The sequence below is a fragment of the Quercus lobata genome, chromosome 3, assembly GCF_001633185.2.
Source record: "Quercus lobata isolate SW786 chromosome 3, ValleyOak3.0 Primary Assembly, whole genome shotgun sequence".
Taxonomy (NCBI): Eukaryota; Viridiplantae; Streptophyta; class Magnoliopsida; order Fagales; family Fagaceae; genus Quercus; species Quercus lobata.
In genome coordinates this window covers 23959903-23973171 of record NC_044906.1, presented here as the reverse complement: position 1 = coordinate 23973171, position 13269 = coordinate 23959903, and the positions used below count along the sequence as shown (strand labels likewise).

The following is a 13269-nucleotide window of genomic DNA, read 5'->3' as shown; positions in this document are numbered from 1 at the left end:
TGTTTGACATAATGCTTGAATTGGTTAAGTTGTAATTTGGGGGTCTAAACGTTCAAGGGTGTTTATACACATATTTGAACTTTCAGTATGCAATGTTGTCTTTAGTGTGGCCAAACGACTTTTTCCTATGCATACCCATGCCAAGCCAATCCTTCAATATTTTGTATTACGTTGGCCTGGCATTAGTTTTTTGTACATCTATACTTTTGACTCAATAATATTTCTATCGTTGCTGTAAAAAAAAAAAAAAAAAGAAGCTCTTTTCTGAAATAATAATAAATAATATAATAATAAAGTTAAAAAAAAATTTATACCCAAAAAAAAAAAAAAAAAAAGCTCGAGTGGTTGCTGCAAAGTAGCACAGAAAGCTGATTGGTCTCTTTTGGCAATATTTTTTTTTAATAGTTTTCTAATTTATTTGTTTATTTACAACCTTTTAAAATTTCATTTTTAATGGACAATTACTAAATTACATTTTAACAAACTTTCAACGAACAAGTAAGGGTAAATTCCATAAACATAGCCTGAGGTCTGAGCTGCCAACTAAGTTTAAGACTTTTCAAAACTAATTAATTTAGACCCTAAAATCAACTTAGTCCTTAAAACAATTAAGAAAAATAACTAACCTCACAATGTTTAGAAACTAACTTAATTTTCTAAATTGATTTTTACTGGTTTAATAACAAATATTAAAGTCCCAATATATAGCAATTAAAAAATAAAAAAAATAAAAAGATTGAACAAAGCGATTACAATTTCTTGAAGGTCTCAATTGTTACAAATAATCAAATTAAATAAGGATAACAAACCATTTTTCGAAGCTTTCATATCTCGCTAGAAAGAGAGGTCGAATAAAAGAAGGCCACTCAGAGACCTAAGGAAAGCAATATAAGAGAAGGAGAAGCAAGAAATGCAAAATAAATCAACTCACAAACTAATTAATATGTGGAGTTTCTCATACTAGAAATAGAACGGTGAGGTTAGAGTAGCCGAATAGTAACGAAATCTGTCAGCCCCAACTCTAAACTCGTTGAAGATAGTTAAAGCCTTTAGTTCTACTTATATTCACTTTCACATACAAGAATTTCTACCTTCAGCCATTAATGCTAATGGTCTAAGTAACCATGGTTGTTTGTAATTTGTAATTTTTGCTCTAGTAAAAAAAAATTTTATTTTTGCAAAATGCGATGTGGGTATTTTTTTGGGCATTTTTGATAAATAGTTTTATCTATTATGCATTTTTATGGGTTATATATATATATATTTTTGGTAAAAGGGAAGTATTATTAAAGAAAAACTAGCAATGAGCCAATACAGCAGGGCAAAGCCTATTACAAGCCACACCCAGACAGTCATCTGTTACAAAAGAGACCAAATCCATAGGTGGGGAAGAATGGACAACAAAGTCAGGAAGTTGAGAGAGGCCAAAAAAAGCTAATCTATCTGCACTTATGTTCGCCTCGCGATAGATATGCCTAAAACGAATATGGGGTATTTGACTAGCCAAGAGCTTACAATCATCAAAGAGAGGAGATATCACTGAATTACTATAGGAGGGGTTGCTAAGAGCATCAACCAGGGCCTTAGCATCCAGCTCAACAATGACAACTGGTAGCTTCAATTAATAACAAAGGAGCAAACCATCACGGAGCGCCCAGGTCTCAGCAGTAAAGCTATTAATCCTGCCCAATTTCCTAGTGAAACCAACCACCCAGTTGCCCCTATCATCTCTTATCAAACCTCCCCCTACTGCCGAACCCAGAGTAGCATTTGAGGAAGCATCAGTGTTGAGTTTCACCCAGCCTCCCAACGGATCTGTCTCAACACCTTAAAATTGTTACGAGCAGGTTGCGCAGCACAAAGAAAGAACTCTAAAGCTTGCGAATAAATAGTTTTGAAAAGGTAAGGATTAACTCTCTTGTTGGCAAAGACAATATCGTTCCTCTGTTTCCAAATCAACCAGAGAGCAAAGGAGAATAAAATATTCCAGGGAACACCTATTGCATTTTGAGAGGATTTAAGATTAGCATTAGCTATTAGCCAATCTCTGATTCCCTGAGAGAAGAAGTTGGCTTGTAAGCACTGAGAAACTAACTTGAGCCAAAGAGGTTTAATCATCCTGCAATCTCGGAGAGCGTGAGTGATAGATTCAGAATCTAATTGACAAACCGGGCAAGTGGTATCAAGAGGGATCCCCCTACTAGCTAGACAATCCTTAACACTTATACTGTGATGCATACATTTTCAAATGAACAATTGGATTCTGGGTAAAACAGGTAATTTCCAAATCCAAGAGCCTGAAAAAGATTCATCATCCATTAAGCCCGTAGCAAGTAAATAGGCACTCTTCATATCAAAGCCCCCTTTAGGAGAGAATTTCCAAGCCATCTTGTCACTGCATCTAGCTACAAGGGGAGTGGGGACAACCAGGATATCAGAAATCACTTCCTTGGGGAAATCAAAAGGAATAGCAGCCCAATTCCAACCATTCGAAGACAAGACATTTTTAATCTGCAAATCAACAAATTCTTGAGGGAGAGGACCTTGGATGCGGGATCTAATGGGCCCAAGGTTCAACCAGCAATCCGACCAGAAGTTAAGGCTGCTTTCATGGCCCGGAACCCACTTGACTCCTTTTTTGAAAGTATCCTCCCCTCTCTTGATACCTTTCCATATAGGGGAACACGGGAGATTTGCAGCATTCCTTGAACTAACTTTCTGCCTGTTGCAGTATTTGAATTTGAGCACCTTAGCCCAAAGGGCATTATTTTCTGAGTAAAGCCTCCAATTAAGCTTGGCCAGCAGCGCCGTATTTCTTCCCCTAGCAGATTGCAACCCCAAACTACCTGCCTCCTTAGGTTTGGTTACTTCCTTCCAATTAACCCAATGCATCTTCCTAACTTGCTTTGAGGAACCCCAAAGGAAGTTTCTATTAACTCTATCAATACCGTTAAGGATTTTACTAGGGAGATTCACATATTGCATAGCATAGTTAGGAACGGTAGAGGAGGAGGCGTGGATGAGAACCAACCGGCCAGCCATAGAGAGAAGGTTAGCTTTCCAACCAACAAGTTTTTTCTTGACGTTATCTAGAATGAAGCCAAAATCATGACTACGATCCCCTGGGTGCTTTAAAGGAAACCCCAAGTATTTGCCAAGATTAGGAGTTGATCTGAACCCGAGAATACTAGAAAAAAGATCTCTTTGGTCAGGATCCACATTTGGAGAGAAGAAAACACGCGACTTAGCTTCACTCACACTCTGCCCAGAACTTGAACAAAAATCTTGAAGAACATCATTGATGGCATGACAATTTTCCAAATCAGCACTAGCAAAGAGAACCAGGTCATCCACGAAAAAAAGATGCAAAAAGGAGGGTCCACTCCTAGAAGCTTTCACCGGAGACCAAAGCTTAGCAGCACATTTCTCCTTAATAAGATGGCCAAAAAATTCCATGCACAGAATAAAGAGATACGGGGATAGGGGGTCGCCTTGCCTAATACCTCTTGAGGGGTGGAAAGACTCAAGACAGCCACCATTAAAGAGTAACGATGTTGACACCGTGGAAACACAACTCATAATAAGCTCAATGAGGTTGTCAGGAAAATTGAAATAGATAAGCATATCTCGGATAAAACTCCATTCAATCTTGTCATAGGCCTTTTCTAAGTCAATCTTAATGGCCATATAACCTTTCCTTCCTTTAGCTCTCCCTATAGTATGAATTAGCTCTTGGACAATAACGACATTATCTGCTCTTCTTCTGCCCGGAACAAAAGCCGCTTGGCAGGGAGAGACAAGATTTTCCAAATGAGGTCTCAGACGGGCAACAATTATTTTAGATATAATCTTATAGACCGAGTTGCAAAGACTTATGGGTCTATAATTTCCAATCACTTCAGGACCTTGGATTTTAGGAATCAGGGCAATAAGAGTTTTATTAAGGTAGGCAGGAACCTTTCTAGAAGTGAAGACTCTCATGACCTCTTCCCTTACGGAATCCCCAACCAAGAGCCAAAAACGTTGAAAAAACCCCGCATGGAGACCATCTGGACCCGGAGCCTTATACGGCTTCATGGACCAAAGAGCATTCTTAATTTCCTCAGGGGTGACCAAGGCGCCAATGGAATTCTTATCCTCATCAGAGAGTTGCACTCTCCAGTGACCATCATGATTAGGGGACCGAGAGGCTTCCACAAGAGACGTGGAATACAGGGAAATGAAGCCTCTTCTAAAAAGCTCCATGACATCTCTCTCCTCTGTAATCCAACTCCCCCCCTCATCCTTGACTGAAGCAATATGATTCCTTTTCCTCCTCGCAAGAGCAGACACATGATAAAAGGAAGTGTTGCGGTCCCCTTGAACCATCCAGTTAATCCTGGACTTCAACATCCACAAATCTCTCTCTTGATCCAGGACTGCCTCAAGCTCTTGTTGCAGCTGGTTCTCAAGAGTAATAAGAAAGGTGCACAGATGGTTGGACAAGGCTTTTTGGGCACCATAGATTCTAGCCATAATTTGCCTCTTTTTCTGATGAATATTCCCAAAGTGGTCTCTGTTCCAAATAGTTGCCTCCCTGGAGAAAATATCAATAGACTCCGCCAGGTTCCTATTACTGCCCCACGCATTTGAAACAATATTGGGAAAAGACAAATCCGACAACCAGAAATCTTGAAATTTGAAAGGCCTATTGAGGTGCATTGCTTTGTGAGGAAGGATTTCCATAAGAACCGGACAATGGTCAGAATGACAGCGGGGGAGATGAGTAACCTTAGCATCCGGGTAGAGAACACACCAAGTCGGGTTCATAAAAAATCTATCAATCCTCTCTAAAATGAGATTATTGATATCTCTCTTATTTGTCCAGGTGAACCTTGGACTGGAAAACCCCATATCCACCATACTACAAAAATCCAGACAATCTTTGAAAGCCAAAGACCGATTGATACTAACCCCCCCTGCCTCCAAATTTATCTTCTTCAATCAGCGGTTCATTAAAATCACCCGCCATAATCCACGGCTTATTGTGGAAATCCCCAACCTTAATTAAATTACTCCATAAAATATTTCTTTCCTCAGTCCTAGGACTAGCATAAACAGCAGACAAAATCCAGGATAAATTAGAGGTACGTACCTTTACTTCAACATGGATCTCTTGCTTTGTTTTGGCAAGTGCTTCAACTTCCACTTTATCATCATTCCACAAAAGCCAGAGACCACCAGAAAGCCCAATCGTATCAGTGTGGATGGCCCCAACAAACGGTAGCCTATCTGTGATCTCTTTGGCTCTACTACCCCCCAATTTGGTCTCCATGACTACAAGGATGGCTGGATCATGCCTCCGAGATAACTCGTGAATGTAGCTCTGAAAAGACGATTTCAACGCACCTCTACTGTTTCAGATTAAGATATTCATAATGCGAGGATGGGAGGGTGGAGAAAAGGAAATCAAGTAGTGGAAGGGGCTCCATCCCCTTCCTCCAACGCCATACGCTCATCTCCCACATCTTCATACTCTAAGCTTTCACTAGAGCCAAGAATAGAAAGAGAACCAGTAGCTTCCGCTCCATTACCCATGTGATTGAAGAGTTGCTGCCCAACACAGCGAGTGAGATCAGCTTGCCGATCACCGAAAAACTGGACTGCACTGCTTTCCTCAACTTGGACCGATCCATTCTTCTCCAAGGCTACAAACTCAAAATTTCCTTCAGGGGGGCGAATAAGTTCAGAGTTGGAAGGGGAGGCGTTGGCAGCTGAAAGGGTAGTAAGAACAGCAGAAGAAAGCTTCCATTGATGAGTGACGGAAGTGTTCAGGTCTGGCTTAGGACGAATGCCCCTGGCAAGGGATTTTTTACCCCTAATGGATAAAGGGGTTCGCTTAAGAGGCTGGGCTGATGGACCAAGTTCAGAAAAAGAGCTTTGGCCCACACCAACGACAAAAGGATCACATTGGGACGGGTTACTCTTCAAAAGGCCCAACTTGGAGTGCTTTGAGAGAAAATTGGACCACTAGGAGACGTGCCCATGCATTCTGGGTTTTTTGGAGATAAGTGAGGCGACGGATTACGGACAGGTATGGCAGTACCTTCCATACTGAGGCTGGGTTTTGTCCCTTTGCGCCCACTAAACCTCCTCTTCACTACCATCCACGGACCGTACACACCCTCCTCCTCTGCTGCTTCACACACATTAGGTGTGTCACTATTGGCCGAAGCACACTTAGCTGCATGCTCTTCGCATGGAGCGTCCGCCAAACCAACTTGCATTTCCTCCACAGAGGCCGTTTGCTCTACTCCCTTGCGAATGGTGAAAGGATAGGCTTCAGCTCTATGTCCTAGTCTACCATAGGAAAAACAAAGGTTTTGGATACCTTCATAGCTCACCGGTTGTTTGAAACGACTGATGAGGATTGTGTTCACCAAAGGTTTATTAATATCAATCTGAATGCATAACCTCGCGTATTGGCCTCGAGCCTCTAAAGCCGTATGAGAATCAATCCTAAGGACCTTACCAACTGATTCACCAATCTGTTTAAGCACCTCAGTCTCATAGAGCTTAAAAGGAGGCTCGCAAAGCCTGACCCAGACAGCTATAAGAGAGACATTCGCCGTCGACGGTTTAAAGAAAGGTTCCCATGGTCTAATGGAGAGGAAGTGGTCTCCTATAAACCATGGTCCCCTCATTAGTACGGCTTCCAGCTTCCAGGTCTTCCTTGGAGAAGAACCTTACTAGAAAAAACCCATAACCAAGGTCTACACAGTCCATCCTACCCGTCGGCCTCCATAGGTAGGTTAGTTTGGAGCGCATATAAGAGAGACCAATGGTTCTTCCAAGAATGTATGGTTATGAGGGAGTTTGGATATGGCGTTTTCTTTGCTGCGTTTTCCTTTTTTTTTTCTTTTTTTTTTCTTTTTTTTGGAGCACGTGTTTTACCCCAACAGCGGTTACTGTTCATGTACTGTACATGAACAGTAATCGCAACTTTTGACCGATCTTTTGTGAACAGTGCATCCGTGCACTGTTCACGGACCCACAAATTTCATTTTTTATCAACTTTTTCATTAAAAATGGGTCCCACAGCACTATTTACACATTTAAAAATTATTTTACTACAGTGTTTTTCAGTTTTCAGTTTTAGCAAAATAAGTTCTATCCAAACAAACCCTATATATAACTTGATGAGATTGCTTTTTATAACTTGATGAGATTTCTCTTTATAACTTGATGAGAATGCTCTTGATGAGACCAATGGTTATATATAACTTGATGAGATTGCTCTTTATAACCGGACAAGAATGTATGTATAGCCTAACTGCAAATTCTACATTTGTACTATCCATCTAACTAAACAGTTTAGTAATAAACATCATCTTTCCATTCATATATATATTCTTCCAATTGATCATTATGGGGTCATCAAAAGACTACCAACCACCAATCTCTTCATATGACTCTGTTTCTCATTTTCAATCGGATAATCCTCCCAATACAATAAAGTTAAAGTGATTAAAAAAAATAATAATAAATAAATAAATAAATAAATAACCTACAATTACTATATTTGCCAACTATGAGGGTTGATAAAAAAATTACCAAACACCAAACCGAAGATCCAACTTGCTAAGAATTAAGATCGAGCTATACAAATAATTTTTCTGGACGACCTAGAAAAGTATTTTGCAACTAAAAAAAGGGTGTTTTAGTAATTTTCTTTAAATATATCAAAAGATTCCATTATCTATTTATTTACTATGCTTTACAAGTTAACTAATAATACGAGGTATTGGCTCATTTTCAATAGTTATCTTGTAATGGAGAATTGCAAACTATCTCATAAATAAAAGGGAGAAAGGGTCATTTACCCTTTTTTTTTATAAAGAAAATATATCTGAAAAAATAAACTCTATCTGAAGAAAGAATTCTCCCAGGTGGATTTGAAGAAAAAAGATTATAAATAAATAAACACAATATTATAAAAATGCTATAATATTTTAATTACATTTTTTTTCCAGAAATGAAGAGGTTCTTGGGCTTTTCCTCTTTTGGGCTGATTGCACTGGCTAATTAGGTTCAACTCCTCGAGTTTGACTCAGCCGAAGCCAGCCCATTACGAAAACAGCTACTTTGCAATCAAATCTTATACACCTCCCCACCTTATCCAACTGCGTCTCTTTCAAGTGAGCATATGCTCTTCCATGGATCCCCTTCAATTCTCCTCCACCCAGATTAACAAAAGCAACTAAAAAATACATACAATCCCAGTAATTCATTACTCTCTCTTATACACTTCCAGCAAAAGAGAGAGAGAAACAGGAGCCACACAAACACAAACACAAACACAAACACAAACACAAACATAAGTAAACACATACACACAGACATTACTTATCATGGCTTGTGCAACAACAAGACCCACCTTCTCTTTCCACCTCTCAACCTCTTTCCCCCAAATCTCATCTCCAAAACTCAAACCCCATTTCACCACCACCCCAACTCTCTTCCCCAAACTCTCACTTCTACACAAACCATACAAACTCACTACTCCACACTCCATTGACATCTCCAAAGAAGACACCCCCACCTCAAGCCAACAAACCACTACACCTCCTCCTCAAGAACCTCTAGAAGAGCCTCAAGAAAATATTGACAAGCGCCGCTTAGAAGAGAAGTTTGCAGTGTTAAACACTGGTATCTATGAGTGCAGGTCTTGTGGGCACAAGTTTGATGAAGCTGTGGGAGACCCTTCATATCCCATAGCTCCAGGATTGCAATTTGAAAAGCTGCCTGAGGATTGGAGGTGCCCAACATGTGGGGCAGCTAAGAGCTTCTTTGAGAGTAAGAGTGTGGAGATTGCTGGGTTTGCACAGAACCAACAGTTTGGGCTTGGTGGGAATGCATTGACTTCTGGGCAGAAGGCTATACTTATATATGGAAGCTTGTTGCTTTTCTTTGTGCTCTTTTTGTCTGGTTACTGGCTACAATAGTTAAAGAGCTGGGGAAGGAAAGAAATGAGTAATAGGTAATAGTTTTTGTAGCTCTCTTTCTTTTTCCTTTGAAGTAATTATTGGCGGTGTTATGTTTATGTGATATCAATGTGTATTTATGATATGGGGAAATGTTATAATTCGGGTTACTTGAGTGATTTATAAATGGTATATTTTGTTTTTACTAGTTCTCTGTCCAAATGAATTATGAATGTGTAAACATAGTAGCATTTGAAGAACTGCAATCCGACTGTCTGGAAAGTATGTCAGTTTTATTGAGTAATTGAAGCAAGATTTTGAACCATTATTATTTTATAAACTATAACTGTGGAAGGACTTTGGTTGTAAATTTGTAATGGCTACCTAGCATCCCTAGAATGCAGGGTATTCTAAGATTGAACTGATGGCATGCAAGAATTGAGGAGTGAGATCAGCCTCTTATATCTTTGGTGAGCAGAGAATAAGAAGAAGTTAAGGAAGAAGAAGTCAACAAGGGTTCTGTAATTTAATAGGTATAAATTTATCCTAGCCCCTTTCTATATGAGAATGAGAGTGTGCTTGTACAAACATCCTCATGGCTAGAAGTACATTCCTGCTTTTAAGATGTCTCGTAGGATTTAATTTGAGTAAGTAAATCACATTCGTCAAAAGTACTCATTTATTTTATCCCTATCATCCTGAACTAATGATAAGTTCTTCAAGGTCTCAATTGTTACAAATAATCAAATAAAGATAACACACATTATAATTATATCTCCTGGGTAGAATTTCTTGTTCCCTATTCTTAAAGCTTATCAATTCTAAAACTCAATATCTGTCCACATCTTTAACAGCGCATCTACCACTATCTATTCAGGTTTCAATTTTATCAATAAAAACATATTGTCAATTGGTAGCAATTGAATTGATTATTTGGTGATATTTGCTCCACTGGTTGGCTGAGTTACAAGTAACTTGAGCTAAAATTGTAGAGAAAAGGATTGGAAGGTTCTCCAGCTGAATTCGCTGAATTTCTACTATTCGATGTGTAGTGTTTTGAAGTCTAGAATTGGTTGGGCTTCTGGATTTTGGTTGACTCTGTTTCCTTGTTATGTGATTAACTTTCTCTTTTTTGTTTCTGGTAACACAAATTGTGTCAAATCATTGGAACTTTCTTTTCAGCTTCAATTCATGTCTGTTTTAGGCTAAACATTGATACCTTGTGTTGGAACATCCACAACTTCTAATGTTTGACTCTCTAATGCCCCATCATGACCTTTTCTTTTGGTGGAAACATCAGGAAAGCCAAAAAGTATTTAATAAATAACAAAAGAACAGTCAGACTTCTATACAAATTCTAGCTTTAGAGGTGATAATGCCCATCCAGGTTTAGGAATTCTCTTTCCAGCTTCCTTGGCCCAATCTGCTGCTCAATTTCCCAAACAAGGAGCCAATGTGCATTTTGAGTCTCAATCTCTGCCAATTTTATTATCTCTGATGATGGAGCTCAATCCCCATTTCCCCTCCAAATAGCTTCTATTCATAACAAAGAGTTGTTTAGAGTTAGTTTCAACAAAAAGTAGTTGCTTCCTTTAGCCCAATGTGCATTTTGAGTCTCAATCTCTGCCAATTTTATTATCTCTGATGATGGAGCTCAATCCCCATTTCCCCTCCAAATAGCTTCTATTCATAACAAATAGTTGTTTAGAGTTAGTTTCAACAAAAAGTAGTTGCTTTCTTTAGCCATCAAGCATGCCTAGTTAACTACTAAATTCTAATGCCTCAGTTTTAGCTTTCCCATCCATAACAATTACTGTGGTCTTTGACTACTTACTCCTTTTCTAGCTTGCTTTTTCAAAGGGCTTTTCATCCTTTGAAAAAGCACAGCATTGTATTTTAGAGTTCCAAGAGCTGGTGGCAACCAACTTTGTAGAGTAGGCTGACCTGTGAATGTAGGCCAAGATCTATGAGGTTGTTATTTTTCCACTCAAGCTGACCAATATCCTGTTGCTGCCTCGGATATGGTAAATTTTTCTGATCAGATAAATATTCTATTCTATACTTCACTTCACTCCTGGCTCTTTAGAAATGCTAGAGTCTGAAGGCCATTTTAATCTTTAAGCTTCAACTTTCTGAATTTAACAGTAGAAACAGAGTTCCAGACATGGCTGAACACACAGTAGCATTCATAGAGTATCCAAAATTATATCTAAACCAGACAGCTTCACCCATCTGCAAGGTAATGGTTCATGTTTGATTGTCTCTACATGTTTCTTACAAAGAGAGCATAATGCAGAACTACATCTTTTTTAGTTCTTGTAAAGGTTTTCTACTGTTGCTTGTGCACTAAAACAAGCTCCTCATAAGAGATGCTTGATTTTGATCTGTACCATATTAATTTTTATTCCTTAAATATTTCACGACACACATTGTATTACATCTTGAATTATTATTATTTTTTTTTATTTTATTTTATTTAAGAACAAACTATATATTTTTTATTGATGTAATTGTCATCCATACAAACATTTCTTGCAATGAAGTCTAGAATTTCATTCAGCCAGATGTTACATTCATCAAATCTACTGGGTATGTCTAAGAGATGTGCTACCATATTTCAACTCCAGTTAATATGTTTTATACTCCTCTGCCTGAACCTCTCAAGTGTGTCTCTTGCCTCATCTATTAGGTATCCAAATTTGGAAGGACTTGTTTCCTTTGATTTTAAATTTTAATGCTTGCATGATGGTCAGCGTGTTTCCTTCCAGTATGAGGTTTTGTATTCTCATGTTTCCTGCCATTCGAATGGTCTGGATCGTTGCCAGTGCTTCTATTTCTTCTATGTTGTGGGCCATCCAAACTTTCTTCCAACAGACTGTATAACTCTATCATCTTCATCTCTAGTGACCGCTCCAATCCCTACCATGTTTAACTTCTCAAACAATGTTTCATCCATTTTCACATTGTGTGCTCCTTTTTTCAGTGCCTCCCACTTCATATCTTTTCCGTTGTTAATAGTGTTTTGGATGTCTGTTTCTTGTAAAAAATTTTGCTTATACTCTACAGCCATACTTGCTAGTTGCTATCAGTTGGGGATCTTTTCTTTTGTCTCCATGATAGCATTCCTCTGATTCAAATGTTCCACAATATTACCAGAAACAGCTCCAATTTGGATTCTAGTGCTTGATCCATAATGTCCCAAACCAAGGCCATAGAACTTGGTTGTGGTTGGAAAAAGCTATGTTCTTCACATTGGAGATGAACAGGATTCCATACCTTATCTGCATATGTGCATTCACTTAAAGCATGAAGTATGGTTTCTTTGTTGCCCCTACACAACCTGCATGTCCTGTCGTCTACCACCCTTTTTATCCAAATCTGCATCTGCATGGAACGGATCCCTCCCTCTACTTGCCCTCCTGTAAAAATTTTCAACATTATTCAGTACTTTTTACTTCCAAAGTTTCTTCCAAAAGGTTTTTCTGTGGCGTTTGACATGTTAGAGCACTCTCCTATGCTTTTGTTTATTTGTCCTTCATTTACCACACAGTAAACACTCTATAGACAATACGCATGCCAGTTGAATTACCTGTTCAAATCAGTTTGTCCTCAGGTACATGAGTGCTCAAGGGTATTCATTTAATTGTTTCTTAGCCTCATCTAGCCACCCCACCCACCCCCCCCCCCCCCCCCCCCCCCCACCCCCACCCACACCCCCCCCCCCCTCCCCCCCCCAAAAAAACCAATCCTTTCTATCTTCATTCATCAGTTCAGTTACCCATGCTTCTTTGGGTATGACATGTTTTGAAATATATAACTTTTTATAGGTTGTGGATGTAGGTAGTCACCTTAACAAACCACCCCCCCCCCCCCCCCCCCCCCCCCCCCCCCCCAAAAAAAAAAACTCTTAAATGACTTTTCTTGCATCCAAAATACTTTTACAATCATGATGAACTCTTTGATATTTTAAGCTTCCAACAATGTGCATGCGGGGAAAACACTTGCTTTGAAGAGTTAAAAGGGAAATTGGATCTGGGCTTTGGATATATTTCGTAAGTTAAAGGTATTCCTTTGGAAGTATTGTTTTGTATCCACTACTTAACCACCCCCACACCCAACACCCCCCCCCCCCCCCCCAAAAAAAAAAACTCTTAAATGACTTTTCTTGCATCCAAAATACTTTTACAATCATGAACCTCCTCGGCACAGAATTTGCCTCGGGTTATCCTTGTTGAAGACTTGTACAAACCCATGGAGACAAGAAGAGAGACAGCTCAAATTCATCAAATTAGAGCAGGGCCGAGTT

The 13269-nt window shown here is 39.1% G+C and overlaps 1 protein-coding gene across 1 annotated transcript; it reads left to right on the top strand.

Moving 5' to 3' along the window:
* The first annotated feature begins 8156 nt into the window (after positions 1-8156).
* On the top strand, positions 8157-9223 carry LOC115979178 (rubredoxin-like). The gene has a single exon (XM_031101151.1). It carries the CDS (start codon positions 8391-8393, stop codon positions 8982-8984), a length of 594 nt encoding a protein of 197 aa, XP_030957011.1. The 5' UTR covers positions 8157-8390; the 3' UTR covers positions 8985-9223.
* The last annotated feature ends 4046 nt before the right edge of the window (positions 9224-13269 follow it).